The sequence below is a fragment of the Melozone crissalis genome, unplaced genomic scaffold, assembly GCF_028551555.1.
Source record: "Melozone crissalis strain CALT ecotype California unplaced genomic scaffold, PUWL_Pcris_2 ptg000041l_1, whole genome shotgun sequence".
Lineage (NCBI taxonomy): Eukaryota > Metazoa > Chordata > Aves > Passeriformes > Passerellidae > Melozone > Melozone crissalis.
The window spans coordinates 5,703,238-5,721,431 of record NW_026535819.1 but is presented as its reverse complement, the minus strand read 5'-3'; the positions used below and the strand labels follow the sequence as shown (position 1 = coordinate 5,721,431).

At 46.6% G+C, this 18,194-nt stretch overlaps 1 protein-coding gene across 1 annotated transcript; it reads right to left on the bottom strand.

The window, feature by feature from the left end:
• Window positions 1-76: 76 nt before the first annotated feature.
• DYNC2I2 (dynein 2 intermediate chain 2) lies at window positions 77-18,081 on the bottom strand. Its single transcript, XM_054284501.1, is given in 12 exon segments — window positions 77-381; window positions 963-1,120; window positions 1,830-2,062; window positions 2,430-2,597; window positions 3,286-3,395; window positions 3,817-3,974; window positions 4,990-5,099; window positions 5,752-6,006; window positions 6,640-6,745; window positions 6,747-6,952; window positions 7,203-7,410; window positions 18,026-18,081. Coding segments are annotated over 12 exon segments (2,007 nt in total). The 3' UTR covers window positions 77-142.
• Between the last annotated feature and the right edge of the window lie 113 nt (window positions 18,082-18,194).

Genomic DNA, 18,194 nt, shown 5'->3' with positions numbered 1-18,194 from the left:
AATGCAAATTTAACTCTTATGTGGAGGCAACTCCAGCTGTTGGTTACCTGTGTTTTCTAGGCCAACACTGGAACAGGTGAGTGGGGAATTGTCCCTGGAGTCAGGGCAGTTACAAGCTTCTCACAGCTGTTGTGCTGCTCCCTCAGTCCATGATCTCACTTGCCAGCTGCTCCAGGTGACTCATTTCCCTTGGTCCCTGCTCAGTGAAGTCGGAGCTCAGCTGCCAGACTTTGACTGTCCCTGCAGCATCCCCTGCTGCCAGGAGCCGCGTGTGCTTGGTGTTGAATTCCAAACAGTACACGGGGCAGTCACTCACAGACTGCTTCAGGGACACAGTGGGCTTCTGCGTGCTCCTCCCCAGGTCAAACAGGTGCACCTCTCCTGCAGACACAGACATTCATTGCAGCTTCATGGCAACACACATCTTATCTAACAGCAGGTGAGTATCTGCTTTGTCTGGCACTGAGAGTTATTTTTAACCTGTTTCCCCTGCTGATGGGTGTCTAGGCTGTGATAGACAGCTGACATTACTGCAGGCAGCACGGATTTGTTCTACTGTCAGAAACCTGAAACCAGCTTGCCAAATTCTGTGAAATCTCCATTCTTTAACTCAAATATGTTTGGGCAATTTTCTAAGGAAAAAGTTTTCATTTTAAGCCATTAGTTCTGGAAGTAGATGTCAAAAACAAACTGGAGATAGATTTAGCCACAGTGATCTTGCTGTGCTGTATTCCTGTGAATGACTGTGGCAACAGATTTAAAGGTACCATCAGAAGTGAAAAGTAACTGCTGGTTCACCTTGTTAAAGTTAGAAATTACTCCTTTGTACTAATTACACAGTGAAAACAGCGGCCACTGCTCTGTGCTTGTGGGATCTGCTAATCAGTACAATCGACCTGACTAACTAATACCCAGAACACTCTTAATTTTATGTTCAAGAGAAGGCACCTGTAGTTACTTGCCTTCCCCAGATGCAGCTGCAAAAACCAGTGGTCGAACTGGAGACCAGCATACACAGAACAGGTATTTCTTTGATAACTGTAGAGCAAAGAGGGGCTGTGTCTGCAACATGGAGTGCAAGTGAACTTGTCCGTCGGTCCCACAGCTCAGAAAGAGGTTCCTGGGGGAGAGAGGAAGCAAGAAACAGCTCTTTTTGTTTTATTGCTAACGATAAAGAACAGAAATCAGTCAAGGAGCATGACCTCGGACAATATTCCTGCTTTGTAAAGGTCCGTGTTTCCTAAAGCAGCAATTGCCAGCCTGTGCTGTGGGCTGTTTGTTACTGCCCTCAATTAAGCTTAATGAGGGCTTGTATTGACCGCCGATGGGTTGTGGCCCAGGGCTGCCTGAGAACTGCTGATCTAGAGCTGGGCATTGTTCGAGCTGGGCTTGTCTCATGCAAATCAAATGCAAACCTGGGCTGTCAGCATGTTTCACACAAACAGGGCTTGGGGCCTCCACGGATGGTGGGTGAATTGCTGGCAGAGATGGGAGCTTCTCATTTAAATTCTGGCAACTACTGATGGCAGAAAAATCTTCAGTAAGATACTTAGTGATCTGTCCAAGTGAAGGACTTTTTCATCTCCTTGGCTTCAGATTGAGTATTAATTGTAACAGAGAGGATGATCTAAGGAAGGTGCTAGTGTTGCTCATGTGCCCACATGCAGCATAGTCCAGCAGGCAGCTTCACCAGAGCAAATGGATGTTTTTTCTCCCTCAACGGGAAGTTCCTAATGCCAGGTGACCCTTTTTTGGAACTTGTAACACACTCCAGGGGCTATTTTGTGTTTAGAGCCAGGCAGTGATCGTGTCCCGCATGCAGCACTTGCCTGTGGAAGGGCGAGCAGCTCACGGAGTAGACGGGCCCAGCGTGAGGGGAGAAGGCGAGCTCTGCCGGCGCCCTGAGGGGAACGGAGCCGCGCGGCCGCGGGAGGGCCGGGCCCTGCGCCGAGGTGGAGCACCGCAGGCAGTATCCGCCCTCCACACCCACAACGAACACACCGGCATCGAAGGCTGAGAAGGACAGCGAGGTAACCCCCACGGCTGCCTCTCCCCAGGCCACCTGGGCAGAGAGAGACAGAGCTGGTGTGAGCTGGGGCTCCCCAGAGAGGCACAGGCGGGCAGGGCCTGCTGGGAGCCCAGCGGGCTGCTCACAGCACAGCTTGTGACAGCTCCGTGTTTGTAGCACTGAATCCTTCCTACAAATGGGTTCACATGAATTAACGTTACAGGCAAGTTCTCCATCCTGGTTCTCTTTAGAGCATGGCAAAACCTCAGCTGTTGTCAGTCTTCTAAGAAAGATTTCTGTCTGGCAAAGGAGCTGTGGATCAAGGGTGTGCTTGTTCAGAAGGGGCTTTTCCTCTGACACTTGGGCTCCAGGGTTCAGAGTGTTTTTATGCAAAGGGCACTCTTTGAGCTGCTGAACTCACCTTCTTCAGCCGAGTGCTGCGAGGGATCTGCTGAGCCACGATGGCAAATCCTTCAGCCAAGGCCAGCCGCCCGTCCCGCTCCTCCCTCCACACGAGGATCTTCCCATCTGTCCCCACACTCATCAGCCGGGTGTGGTTTCTGTGCCTGGTGTCAGGTAACCAGTGAACCTGTTCCAAATGCCAAGAGCTCAGGACAACGGGGACTGTCACAACTGCCCAGCCCATGCAGCCTGTGGTGACACAGGGGTAGAGCCAGGCACCAGCCTGGTACCAAACGAGCTTCTGCTGGGAGCTGGCACAGACTGAAACACATCCAGTGTTCAGGGCTGAATCTCCATTGCAGTTTCTATGGTTCACCTGCCCTCACTTTTGGGATAGGCATTTATGGCACTTTCACCCAGCTCTAAACAACAGTATTTTCCGGAGTAGCAGATGAGAAAAATACACAGGATGTCCAGAGTCACAAGGCCCCAGAAGGGCAAAATCCTTAGGAAGCCAGACTGGATGACATGCTTGTAAATTCCCTTAAAGCATGTGGCTTTAAGCTTCCAAGGATCATGGACACTTTCCCATTTGTGTTTTTAAACCACTCCAAGTATCACTGGTTGCATCTCCCTTAATAAACAATTACAGTTTGGGAATCATCCTGCTTTTCATTTATCCTGGACAGTGAAGTTATTTTATACAGGCTGTCTGTTCAGGAACTAGATTTGGGGGAAAATAGCCAACCAAAAAAGAATATAACTGCTGAAATGCCTGTGAACTGCCTGGCTGTGGATGGGAACCAAAGGGATGACACAAAGCAGTGCAACTCTCACCTGCCCCAGCCCTGTGTGCTGTCAGTGCTCTCTGTTACCTGATAGACTGGGTCAGCGTGGGTGTCATCTGTCATCCCTGTCCTCCAGATCACAGGGTCTTCTGTCCTGCTGGTGTCCCACACCACCAACTCCCCACTGAACAGGCCACCTGAAAGGACAAATACAAAACATCTGAGGTCTGACAGCTCAGAACAAATGGAGCAATGGTGGAAACTGCCCAACCAGCAACGTTGGGCAGTTCTGTGCAGGGCACAGCCAGTTCTGGTGTAAGAGAATATTGCTCTGCTGAAATAAGTTTATTCCCTTACAGCCAGAACTGGATTTCCTTCTGTCACCTCTCTCTGAGGAGGGGATATAAAGGCAGGTGTCACTGAAGAAGCAGCAAGTTCCAATTCAGATGTTACAGTGCACTTATCTGTGTTGGTGGGCATTAGTTCCTCAGTTTGAGGAGCTGCAATGCTGTTCCTCTACAGGAAATCTGAGGCTGGACTCAGAGAGAGAAACCAAAGGATCCAGGTTGCAGGAGAAAAGGATATGTTTAAGCATGGTCTGAGGTCAGAACAACCCACCAGCTATCAGTGATGGCTGGGAGGGATGGAAAGCCAGGCACATGACAGAACTGGGAACATCCACCACCAGGTCAGGGTGCTGTGGATTCAACCCTCTTCTGTCCAGATTCCAGGTACAAACACAGGATTTCTCTGTGCTCCAGTCCCCATCGTCCAACCTGAAAAACAAAAAAGCTGCATCTTGCTTTGTGTGTTCCAGAGGATTCCAGTCCAGCAGAGCTCTGAGATTCCCCATGGACACCTCAATGTGCTGCTTTGGGTCCCATCATGAAGGAATCCTGAGGGGATGGAACTTCTCTGGGGGCTGGTTTATCCAGGATGTGACAGGGAACATGACTGTGCTTACCTCAAAGTGCAGCCAGTAAATTTTGGGTACAATTTCCCTATTCCAAGACCTACTCACCATTCAAATAATGGGAACAATCAAAAGGGTGCATATGGAAAGTTCATGGAAGGAATTCTGCTGAGGGTACCCACAGACACAAAAACCACATCCTCATCTGCAAACAGTTGTAGACTGAGAGAACAGAAGGAGCAACTAACATACAGGTTTGCCCTGTTTTACTCTTCCCTATGCATTCTCCCATGGAAACCCTTTTTGCTGGGGCTTCTAATGTAAGGAAAGAGGAGCATCAAAAAAAAAAAAAGGGTAGAAGTAGGGCCAGGGAAGAGGGAGCTACTACAAACATTAATGGATTAGATAAATAATTTGTGAAACCCTTATTTCAGAAATCCTTCAACATGTTATAACATGTCCATGGCACCAAGCACATGCATGAACAGGTGCCAGGTTCATCCAGGGTGCTCAGAGACCACATTAAACATCATGATCACAGTGAAGATAAAGTGCATTCTCCCAAACCTCACCTACAGGTATTTGCAAATGCATCTGCTCTTTACATCTTTCAAACAGAACCTACCTAGAAACAAATCAGTAAGATCATGTATCCATTTTCAGGGTGGGGGGAAGGTAGAAGAAATAAAAGATTAATTCAGGACTTGCCTGAGATTTTGTTACTTTGAAGATTAATAATTTAACTTGCATAAGGAGTGGATATAGATATATATATGTCAGTTTATTACTACAGAAAAAGCAAACATTTCTAGACCTCAGGTCAGCCTGAGCCATCACATGAGCCTCAGCTGCACTCCCAAATCCCTCAGGACACTCACCGGCCGTAGGAACATGCAATGACAGATCCTGTGGCATTCCATGACACACCAGTGACCTGCAGGTTCTGATCCTGAGCCTCTGGATATGACAATGTATGCAAACACAACACCTGGAAGAGATCAAATCCAAGCACTGAGGCAACAATCTCTGAACAGAGAGAAATGAGATCTGTGCCCACCCCTGGTGTGATTGTGGGGTTACAGTGTGGGTTTTCCTCAGTCCAAGAATTTATGTGAAAACGCTGTTGAATTCCTGTTGGGAAACAAACCCACAACACAACTGTCACTCAAACAACCTCTCAGAGAGTGCACAGCTCTGGAAGGCTGTGACTAAGAATTTACAGGTGTGAGTTTGGCACTCACTGAGCTTCACAAGTAACAGTTTGAGAATGCCAGTCCCAACATGTACTGATACAAATTGCTTCCATTCCTGAGCACCATGCACTAAACAAACCTAAGCAGGCAGAGCTGCCAACTCACTGACTGCAACTGTTCCTAGATCCCTGCTAGGCTACAGTGCTCTGAAGGGGCTGAAGAAAAGCTACACCAACTGCAGGCTTCCTCCTCTCACTGCTGCTACAGCTCAGTCACCAGCAGGAAGAACAGTTTTACCAAGCAAGGAAAAAGCTGAAAAAACCCCAAGGCAGCCCAACTGGTAATGTTTAATTATTAGAACCTGGTAAGAACAATCACAGCAATAAGGACTAACAACTTAGAGTAACTGAACTCTGCTTGGACAATGACCTGAATTCTGTCACTTACTGTTTCATCCTGATCTGTCCAGTTCACTTCAAAGCCATCAAAGGCATGACTTTTCCAGTTTTTATTTAGTTCTTTGATAACAGCATCCTCCACTCTCTGAAGGAATGACAGAAGCCCAATATCATCTACTTGGACTTCTTGCTGAAAGTCTTGGACAGCATCTTGGCTCTGTTCTGTCTGCACCGCAGCATCTCGGGCTGTATGAGACTGTGCTGCAGCTTCTGCTGTTGAAATTTTCCCAGTCTGGCAAGTTTTCTAGTGAAAGAAGACAGACAGTCTATAGTCTAAGCAGAAAAACAAGTGTTGCACAAGGCATTTAAAGCACCTTCCCCTTCCTGCCGTTTCACGGAGACATTCCAGCCCCTCTGGTTCATGGTTAAACATAGGGTACCTCCGTACCTGCCCAGGTGTCGGTGATGTGTTTGTGACCTTCCCATAATGTGATCGGAGGCAGAGATGCCCGAATGCCAGACCCGGGCACTGCTCTAAAGCATGGAATGGGAAGGACGGGAGAAGGCAAGAAGGCAGCGAGCTCCAGAGCGCGGAGCGAGCAGCGCATACGGTGACGGCGCAGCATTGTCAGCTCTCAGCTGCGGGGCGGCAGCCGCTCGGCCCCGCACACCGGGGCTAAATCAGCACAACGCTGACGGGACCGAGCCGGCGGGCGGGCACAGGCCCCGCACGGGGCCAACAACTACCGGAGCGGGAGGGCTCGGTCCCAGGCCGCGCTGGAGCCACGGGACCTGCGGGGGTGTTGCGGACGAACAGGGACGGGGCGAGTCGGGGCACGATCACTGAAGGTCCGGGGAAGGCGCAGCCTTGACAGTCGCCCCCTGCCCGGCCCGGCGGTACAAGAGCGGGAGCGGGGCCGCCCCGGGGGTCTCTCACCGCGTCGCAGCGCGCGCTCCGGGCGCTCCTCCACAGCGACTGCACGTCGGCACCGGGTGCCGTCCTGTCCGTGAACATGCCGGGGCCGAAGAGGGCCCGGCGGTCCCGGGGGATCGGGGGTCGGTCCCGGCCCGTGGCGCTCCCGCCGCCCGCGCCTCCGGTTCCCATGGAAACGGGCGCGCGGTGACGTCACCCGAGCGCCGAGCCCGCCGGCCTGCTAGCGGTGAAGTGAGCCGGGCGGGGCCATGTTGGGGAAGGGCGCGGGGCGGCGGGGCTGGGCGGGCGGTGGCTCCGTGCGGGAGAGTGGTGCGGCCTATTCCGGCACCTCCGTTAGATCCTTGGCTCTGGCTGGGGCTGCTTCTTCCCCTTCGGTCGCTCCCGCCGTAGCTGCGCTGGGGCCCCGCTGGTCCCGCCGCGGGCACGGGTGGCAGCGCAGGCGAAGGGCGCGGGGTGCCAGGAGCTAAGATGGCGGCGGGGAGGGGGCGACAAAGCGCAGCGCGGTGGAGAGCGGGGACTGGGCCGCCTTGCGAGGGAAGCTCCATTGGCTGGCACCGTGTGGTTGCCCGGGAATAGGGCCGGCTCAATGCGCCCTTAGTGCCCGGGGTGTGCTCTGGCTCGTTGCTCTGCTCACTGCCGTGGTTGGTTTTGATGGGGGAGTGAGGGCAGTTGGTGCCCAGGCTGAGTTGCTGTGTGGCCGGGCTGGCTGCCTGCCCGCGGGGCTGCTCCGGTACCCGGGCACCGGTCCCTGCACCCGGATAACCCGTGCTGCTCCTGTCCGCAGGAACACGGACTGGTGCTGGAGCTTATTTAAGTGGTTATTCCTAACAGGAATGACTCTGCTTGGAGGTTTTTTCTAACTAACTCATTGGAGCAACTTGATGATGAATGCACAGGCTAAATTTAGTGCTGGCATAAGCAGGCACAGATGCACCAACTTCAGTGGAGTTATTCCGGCTGTTGCTGGGAAGGAGTCTGGCCTGTGTGGAGGAACCAAGGCTGCAGGATACAGAGCAGGAGCTCAGCAGAACGATTGTAGTGCTTTCACCTCTTGAGCACGTGTGGGTCCATTTATATCACAGCTGAGTGCAATGGTTTGCTGAGGAATTTAAAGTACTACACAATTAACAGTGAAGTAAGAGTCCCTAAAACGAATGGTAAAGGACTCTTACAGCCAATTTACAGACAGTGAAACTGGAGCAGAAGGAGGTTCAGCGGCACCTCCTTCAAAAGCAAAAAGTCTCAATGGAACTGAGTCCTCTAGAATTTCAAATCCTGTCAGGAGTGGACCATCACGATACCCCATAGAAGAGACAAGAACATAAAAGCATAAACACTCTTGGGCTGGACTGATGGCCCTTTTAGCCCTGTCATCTCTCTCTCTCATTAGCACAGGAGTTAATCTGAATTTCCAAAGTTCAAGCTTGGCATCTCCAGCAGCAGCTGGTTCATGTGGAAGCGTGAGCAATGGCAGGCAGAGACCATCTTGGATGTAGCTGAGCACTTTCTCAGCTCACTTCTGCAGGCAGGCTCCTGGCTTTAGGTCACTGCATGGGGCAGCTTTTCATGTGTTGAAAAACTGATACTAAATATTTGAACCCAATAGCAGAATAGTTTTCTTAAGAGGGTCTTAATATTTAAGATTTATCCTCTATAAATAGATCATCTTCAGTCATCAATAAATTAATTGCTATGATTAGAACTGCCAAGGCATATTACTCTTTAGTAGAGGAGTAAATATTATGAGTGTGAATTAATATACAGGCTGCATCATCATAAAAATGCTAAGCACAGACTGCAATTTAAAAACTTTAAATAACTTGTCAGGGGGGACTTAAGGAGAAAAGTTTGTGGGTTTTTGAGATGGCAAAGAGATAAGAAAGCTGGAATTTAGGTATGTGAAACAGACAGAAATTAATCCATTTTTTTAGCCAGTAGTATGCAAAGTTACTGCAAATGTAGAACATGTTCCCTGTATCGTGGTGCATGTCCGGGCTTTTTCTTCCCTGAGGATGAGAAAGGAGCAAACAGCTCCAGACAAGGACTCTTGTAAGTAACTGCACTTTGATCCTTTATTCCAATTTCTCTGGGGTTTCAATATATCAAAGGTATTTCAAGAAATCTTACGTTGCTTTTTTTTCCCCTCGCCTGGCAGTATCAGATATATGGATGTTTTTCTCTTCACATAATCAGAAATAAGGCAAAATCAGGATGAGTGGGGGAGGGCTGTTACTTGCCTGAGGCTACCCAGTCTCTTTTAAGTGGCTGCTTTTACTGGGCTGATCTGTGCTTTTTCCTCCCAGTTTCATGAGACAAAGTGTAGGAAGTTTTCACTTTTACATAATGGAGCGAATCAGCATCAAAAAAACAAGAGAAGGTTGAGGTAAAGCGAAAACAAAAACGAAAGCGAGGGGGAGAAAAATCAGAAAAAAGCTGCACGCTAGCGTGTGATCGCTGTGACCTGAGCAAAAAAATACTCGGAGCTGCGTCTCGGTAAAAATTCCCCCACTAGTGGGTGCAGTCGCTGCCCTCGATTTGTGATAAATGCAACTATTCAGTTCTGTTGAGGCTCCAGACAGGCGAAACAGGAGATTGTACCCGAAAATGGAGAGTCGTAACTGAGCCTTCTCCTTTTACACCTTCCCCTCCATGCCTTCCACCCCAAACAGATGCACTAAAAGAATAAAACAACAAGCACAGATCAATCCGGCCATGAGGGAGTTCTTGGACTTGGTTTGGCAGGGAGTGGCTCGACAGGGGATCGAAGCCTTTGGTGCTTGATGACTGTTCAGAGGAACAGAACTTCATAAGTATTCTTGTTTATTCATAGCAAACAGCCAACAAACAAAACTGTTAAACCCACAGCAAGGGTTTGTTTCAAAGAATTGTCACTCCAGAACCTACTTGCTTCTCCAGCTTCCATAACCAGCAAGGGCTAATGCTGTTCCTTAATAGTTCCCATCCTACCCCTGCACTGCTGAACAGCCCGAGGGGACAGTGTGGTCTGCCTGAGGCCTGGGTACTGAGCTATTGCCTTTGCATTAACCAAAGGATGTAACCTGGAGTTTGAAGTGGCTTTTTGCTGACATTTTGTGCTTGTTATTTGAGTATGGACAATATCTGATCAGTTACTCCTATATTTCTTTTTTGTTAGAAATTGATGATTTTAAAATTCACCAAATCTTGAGGCAAGTGAGGTCCCCACAACTGTCAGTGTTGAACCCATGTCCATGTACCCCATCAGGTGCTCAGTATCTTGAGGAGGGTTCAGGTCCTTGTGTGGACTCTGTGTTACCTCAAGCTATGTGAATCCCTCAGTTATTTCTACTCCAGTGCCATCTGTAACAGGCTCATGCATTTTCTCTAATTTGTGACCTCCTTTTCCCTGATCCCCTGCAAATGCTGTGCCCTTTTTGCTTTGAAAACCTATTTTTCCTTGTTAGCAGAAAACATCAGCTTGCTTTTGAAGTCCTGTTATACCAAAAGACAGGATACATTACCAAAAGAATCCATCTCCATTAAAATCATGACCTACTGTGCTTTGCAGAATTAGTTGGGGGTTCCTTATAAATATGGCTGTGGTTTCTTGCCCTGTAGAGGTACTGTTTATTCTCTATTCATTTTTTCATGATTAATAACAAGACAAAGATTTTAGTCAAGTGTAAGCAGCCCAGGAAGGAGCAGGGGGAAGCTCTGTGGCAGGTGGCAGCAAGTTACAGCCACAGGGGCACAAAGGCACTGCCAGCAGGGCTGGAATGGCAAGCAGAGCTGGCACGGGGCCGAGTGCCATGGATTGTCCAAAGAGGCATCTGTGAAAGGCTCAGGATCCTCAGTCCTGGCTGCCATGGTGCTCTGAGCTCAGTGGCAGCTGGGAGTCTCTGCCTTGGGCAGGGGATTGCTGCTGTCAACAAGGTGACTGGCAGTGGCTCCCTCCTTTTGGTCTCAGCAGCCTCTAGTTCCTGCTGAGTTCATAGCAGCATGTCCAGCATCTCATCTCAGAAATGAAGGTACAATCTGCTGTGCCACTCCTCAAAGGTACTTGACCCTTTGCAGTGCTGACAGCATGAAAGAAAACAGAGATCTCTTAAATTAATCCCATGTTCAGTAACCATGCATGACTAAAAATTAGTTATCTGTTCTGTACATCATTTCATCAACTCATATTGCATCTGTAGTATCTCAAACAGTTGTTGGAATTTTAACTGCTATGTTTGAAGCCAGTGGCTATATTAGAAAGCAATGTGGACAGATATTAATCCTCTAAACAGAACTGGCTCTCCTTGGCAAAAGTGTGGTTTCAAAACAGGACATTCAGAATAAGTTGTTACATTCCACTTGGTACCAGCAGAATTTGCATGGTAGTTATGGGTGGCTCTTCAGAAATCTCTGTATTTATTTAATTTCTAGCATGCCACTTTCATTTCTGAGACATTATTTCTATGAACACTGAATGTTCAGTAATACATCTTAGTTTTACCGGGGTATGGATATGTAATTTAAGAGTGGAGAATGAAATAATGTTCCTACCATGTTAGCTAATGCAGCAGGAAAGACAGATTTGCAAGGGCTCCTTTTACTGATATAAATTTCACCTCCATTTAGAGAGTTTGCATATTGCCAGATTAGCAAGACCAGCAAAAGCACTTAGTGTGAAAGCCACTTCTTAAATGGGAAATAAAAATATCTCATTTGATTTTTTTTTTATCCCAAGTATAACAGAGATTACAAAGAATCCTGGAACGTATTATACAAGCACAGAGAGATAACTTTACAAAGTTATGCACTGCAGAATTATCACCTTCTCAAAAGCACATGGAAGATGAAGGGAGGCAGAGTATCTTGTATAGACAAATTGGATATGTCAGTGCAAGTGTTTTAACTGCTCACAGAAAATGCCAAGTGATTTGTAATGATCACTTTCTTTTTATCGTCTCCCTTTATCTTGTAGCAGAGTGACAGTCTGGTTCTGAGAAATAACAGAATGAACCACCCATACAGCTTGTTTCTGTAACTTCTTTTTTCAGTATATATGTAGGGTTCCCAACACAAGTACTGATCCCAGTCCAGCTTGGAAAAAAAAAACAAAAAAGAAAAAGGGAAGACATGACAAAACAGGGCTTAAGCAGCATGAATGTGGCTCTCTCTGGAGAAGTGTAAAAGACAATTGCACCAATTACATGCTGGTTTTGGAACTCGATGTAGCCTAAGCCTATTGAAATATATATTTGTGAGCGGGAGAGGAGGGGAAGGAGGATGCTCTGGAATGAGGCCTGGAGCTGGAATGCTGTCGTAAAGGCAGCAGTAGGAGGGAGAGCTATAAACTGGCTGCAGTCCTCAAATTTAAAAAAAGGTCCGGAAACATTTAAATGCCAAATTATGTGACACCTTTCATTCCCGTTCTTTTCTTTTGTCCTTAATTTTCCATTTAATTGACTGAAACTTTTCCTATTTATGCCACCAACTGTGTAAGCTGGGCTGACTAAAGGCATTTTTATTTTTCTCTACTCTAGCCTGACAAACTGCTTATGCAACAGCTTATACCTTTAATAACACCAATAAAACTGCATCAGAACTTTTAAAAAACCACAGATTTCTTAGCATCAAGGCCTGAGAGATCTTGCTGCAGTGCTGGCATGTGACAGGAGGCAATTTATAAGGAATTAACTCTGACAGTCACTTTATACAGCTGATTTTCAAAGATCTAGGCACTAAAGATGTGTTAATGAGGGAACTGAGGCTTCATAATTAATTATATTAGCATCTCTTTGTTACTCTCTACAACGGTAGTGGCTGGTTGACATTTCAATGGGAGACTGGTGGTATTCTTTGTGATTATTATCCAGGAGTACAGTTATACCTTAGCTCCCAGAGGGAAACGTTGCATGTAAATGCTACTGTGAATTGCAGGGGCTTTCGGAGCTCAGTAAAAGCCCTTGAAGGAGACCCCGCTGGAAACTGAATGGATGTCAGTAAAATTTCTCCAGTCTGGAGTCTCTCTTCAGATATGGACTCTCCTCCCCCTTCCTTTCCCTCCCCCCTTCCTTCCAGTGAGCTGGTCCTTCTCACAAAGCTTAAAAACAGCAACATCCAGCCCTTGCTGAATGTCGAGTTCCAGACCCCTAAAGGAAGGAATACTGACCTGAACAAAGCAGTGAACAAAGTAAACCTGAAAATAGGGAATATTTTCATAGGCTTGAGTTTTCAGTGCAATAAACCCAGAGCTGCCAGAAGGAGTCCCAGAAGTGGTGAGTCAGATAATAGATGTACGGCTGTGGTGGGAGGGAAATGGTCTCCACTTCGTTTTATACCACCCCACCCCCCCCTTTACAAAGGCAGATGAAATTATTTTCCAGTCATACCACTGCAAAAACAAACATGGAGTTTAAAGGTTATTTCCTTTGTGTGTTTCTGAGAGACATTCGTTTTGACTCCAAAGGGGAAAGGAAGATGTTTTGTCAATGACCTCAATTTCCACTCTGAAAGTTTTTGCAGTATCACCTGAGGTGGCAGAGCTGCTCTTTTGTTTACTGATATATTCTACTTGTGTTAATTAAAAAAAAACTTACAAACCCAAATTGCTGTTTTTTCACACCAGTTGCAGTTAGAACCTTGTTATGGTTGTGCTCAGTTAAGGGCACAGTTTGACAAACACCTCTGCTAAGTTGAATTTGTGCTGTGTGTTCCTCACCCTTTCATTCCTGTCTTCATGGGACTCTCTTGTAACGTTGTTCCTGCATCTGCACCAGGGAACCAGATCAGAGTACTAGTCTGAGTTTAAAAAAAAAAAAAGGGTTGTGGGGACTATTTCTAATTGGAATCAGATTCAGATTCAATTAAACACACACAAAAAGAAAATCACTGGCACAATGCAGGAACAATGTAAAGGGGAAGAGGGGAGGAATGTGTGGTGCCGAATGCCTAAGTGGGAGCTTCTACCAAAAATTCGTTTGTCAAACCATGTCCTGGAAGACTCTACTTTCTTCCAAGCCAGAACCACTCTTTGCTGTGTGTGCAGGTAGAACCTCACAGGCAGGGATTAAAGTTGCAGGACTCTCAGAGCTATTGCAATACCAAAAAATAATAACTGTTCCTACAGACTGACACAATTAACCAAATTCCACTCACAGATCATAGTTGGCAACTCATGCAGCATTTTATGTAGCTGAAGTTGGAGACCAGTTCTGTTCCTGAGTTCCATTGCTGGCTCTAATGAGCAATAACTCTGAATGACTCTGGCATTCAGTTCACCTACCAGTAAAAGAATTACTTTCCTCACAGAGCTTTTTACATTTAACTAGATTTTTAAAATGAGCTTTGACATTCTCAGATGAAAAGAATAATGTGCACAATGTATTATTATAACAAAAACTGTATATGACAGATTCCTACATGTTTTCCTGTCTTTTGTCTCACCTTTCCTGTCACCATACTCCTACACGGGACTCAATACACACTGTAAATGTTTGAGTAACTCAGACTAATGAATTGTAATTAATGCACTTGTTCTTTGCTGAGCAATGTTGTGTGTTTATTTTTATCTGATACTTTTTGGATAGAGACAGAGGTTACTCCCCCTGAGAGTTCAAATATCAATAGTGCTCTACATAACAAGGGGAGTTTTTAATGATTCCCACAAAAACTGCTGCCACTTGGTAACAAGACAATGGATGAAACACACTGAGTGTAAAATTTTTGCCTCTAGTGCTATCCCCAAGGGACCAAATCTAGAATTGATAGTCAACTTTGCCTAGGATTCAGCATGAATTTTCCTGCTGTAGGAGTGAGGAGATGGTGAATAAGAGTTTTAAGAATTGGCGAGAGTTAAAATCCTGGAAAGCAAAAATTTATACATTGACTCTGTAGAAATGTTGTCTCCCTTTTAATTTCCCTATGAGTGGAGAAGATGGAGAGGATCTTCTCTATATCTCCTTGCAGAAGCACAAGGTACAGTTTTATCTCATCCTCAACATGTCTGAAAAGCTTATGCCTCATGTTCAGAAACGTCTAAGGTTCCATTGACTTTCAATTTAATATTTTAAAGAGTATTTTGACTGCCTCTTTGCCTCTAGTGTCTGGGAACAAGCACAGGTGTTATGTAACCATACATCTCTTCATGGAATTACAAGCAGGTGCTCTGGTAAGTTAGAGATGTGGTGTAGAAAAAAATAAAAGTCAGGTTTAGCAATGTCTAATGGATATTTCATAAAAATAAAAAAAAAAAACTAATACAAATACGATCACTTGATTTATTCAGTGACATATTATTAGTCACTGCCTATTGTCTGTGTTACTGAACTGCTGTCCTGCTTCAAGGCAATTATCAGCCCCAAAATATTTTCATCCAAAGGTTTAAACTGCAACAACTGTGAGGACATGTGGAAGATTCCTCTGTCATTATCTCACCCTTCAGTTCTAACATGAATGCTTGACTGGCAAGGTCTGTGACTAGTGGAGATGAACAAACAGTTGGAGCTGGTATTTGTGTGTGCCAAGCTGTGTGTGCAGAGCTGGGGGGGCCCAGCAGCTCCTGGGGGCTGTCAGACTGATCACACACAGCAAAGCAGCCCTGTGGCTCCCAGCAAGCCCTGAAGTGCCAGTCAGGCTTTGCCATCAAGTACAGGCTTGTGTGTTCTTGAAATGTGCCTTCAACTCACAGGTGTACTCAGTAACTTGAAAGCTTTCATATGCTCTAAAAACTTGTCTTGCACTCCAAGGGGAAATCTTTGTTCTTAATACAGAGCCTGAGCCTGCAAACTCTCAGTGGAAAACCAGGCTCCCAGCATAGAGGGACAGTTGTTAAACAGTTTCAGTGATGGTAAAATGATCCTTGTTTTGTATTTCTCTACAGTAATTTCCAGTTCTTTGGGATGGAAGGCTGTGAAAACATGAGTTGCTATTAATTGCATTGACTTGCATGATTGTGTATATGCCCATTTTGCCTTGCAGAAATACTTAGGGGGAGATTCACTCTTCTTTTTTCACACAGCACTGCATTATATTGGAGAGGATTTTAGCACATTTTTCTGATTTCATTTGCTAAATTGAGGTTCAAGTTTACAATTTACAGCTGACTTGACAGTCCAGAAAGTACACATGATTACCAATTATGGCTCTGTCTTGTAGTAACATATCTAACCAATGAGAGAAATACTGGAGATCTGAACTTTAGGGAGCAAATATGAAATTTCCTTTACAAATAAAGGAAATTGAGTCTGTTTAGTCTATTCTTGAGGAAAATGTGCAATTATCACTGTACATTTAAACCATTAACAGTTATTCAAGGACTTAAACCGCCTTAGAGGTTAGCTACAGGTCATGAAAATATTAGAAAGATTTGAAGGAAGGTAACTGAGTATTTATCAATAAACCTTCTACATTTTTGGGGGTTATTTTGTTACTGTTTCAGGGATATTAAATTAACATTCTTTTAATATTTACATGTATTCATATTCTTTTTATATATAATCAATATACCCTTTTTTGTTGATAATAGCTAATTTTAAGGTAGTAAAAACAGATCTTGGAAATGTTTTTTAACAGTACAGCAGTTGAAATTCATGATTACTTGGTTTTAGATACATCAGAGTATTACTACAATTGTGTACTTCAGGAATACCTGGTAATTTATAGACTAAACAAGGGGTTCTAGTAGGGAACTGACAGGTGCCTCTTATTCCTGCTTGGAATTAGCTTTCAAACTTGTCACCTGTATTTCAAATTATAGACCTTCAAAGACTAATCTAGAGAAAAACAATATTGTAAATTACAGATTAAAAAAGAGGAAAAAAACTACAGCAGATACAACTGTATAGTCAAGAGACCGAAACTAAACAGAAGGAAGGAAATCAAGCTGCACACATGAGTTTACCTTGTCTGAATTGGAAAATATCCATATTAATCAATCTTGGGAGATGCAGACAGAATAAAGAAAGGGTCATCTTGCTGTGATGGGCTTCAGGAGGGCCTTGAGACATCCTCCCCTTGGGGAGGACTTCATAATCTTGCATTTATAAAGTTGTGATGCTTTGCTTACCTTTTATGTTCCGTGGATACAATTGCTGTATGTGAAACCAGAGAAGTAAGGGATGGCAGCTCCTCTCTCCTGCTGTTTGCACTGGGAAGCACAACACAAACCCTGCAGATGCCACAGCCCTTGTGGGTGGCAGTGGAAGCGAGGACAGAGCTGGTGGGAAGTGACAGCTGGGAATACAAAAGGAGAAAACAATGGGGATTTGGAAGCAACAGGTGGGAGCAGGATTCAGAAAAGTATAGTCAGGACTTCTGAGGAGACAGGAACTAATCTGGCCTCATTGAGTAGGTCCAGTAAAAGAACAACATGAAGAGGCAAAACAGGAAACAAGCAGGAAGACTGTGCTAATGTTGTATGGCTGGGGAAGCAAATACACACAGAAAATTCCTACTTCATCACAACTGTACTTGTTTCTTAACCCGGCCTGTATCCTGACATTCATCTGTGAATGATATGCTGCTGCTTTTGATAGAAAAGAGTGACTTGGCTATTCCTTTAAGAGCAAACACGGATGAGCTGTAGCTGCGGAGCTGCACTGAGCCCTTCCACGACAGGTGGACAGGAAAGGGACAAAAAGGGTTATTTAAAGTCTGCCTGCTCTCGGTGCAGTGGCAGGTGTGCTGGCAGGCAGCTCTGTGACCTTCTGGAGTTGAGCTCCCCAGTAACTGAGCTGGATGTGACTGACAGGGCTCTGTGCCTTCAACACAGAATGTCTCAAGTTATTTATATGGGTTTGTTTAGTCTCGAGGAGGCTCGGGGGCACCTCATTGCTCTCACAACCACCTGAAAGGAGGGATGGGGGCCGGTTAATTCTGCCTTGCCTGCAGTGAGAGGCCTTGAGGGGAGATGGGAGATTCTGATGAGGTATTTGAGAGAGATTTTTCCCTGCCAGGGTGGCCATGCTTTGGGATAGGTGGAGTCACCATCCCTGGAGGTATTCAGGTGTCTGGATCTGGTTCTGAGTGATGTGCTTTAGGGGTTTGGGGGTTACAGTGGTTGTATTGGGTGAACATTAGACATGATGTTCCGGAAGGTCTGTTCCAACCTTGGCGATTCCATGACTGCTTTGTGCCATGTCCCAGGTAAGGCAGGCAGCGCAGGGAGACGTGGATGCCACATCCCCAGAGCGCGGCAGGCTGGAAACGCGACCTCACTGCCGGAGGGAACCGCTGTCCCCACAACCGGGGGAACACCTCACGCAGCATTCTGAGCACCCTTTGGGGGTCGGGGGTCCCGAAACCCATTACTGCCCCGCGATGTCCCCCGGCCGGGGGCGGGGGGGGGGGGACCGGGCCCCATCCCGGCCGCACCAAGGGCTCGGTGCCCCCGCGGGCCGTGAGGGGACGGAGCGGACCTCACGGGGCCTCGCGCCCGCCGCCATAGCGAGAGCGCGCGGGCACGTGCAGCACGCGCATGCGCCGCCAATTCTCCTACACACCCCGCGCGCGCCCCCGCCCTCCCGCGCGCGCCGTCCTCTGTGTCTCCGCGCCGCGGCCACGCCCCCGCAACGCTCTCCGACCAATGAGCG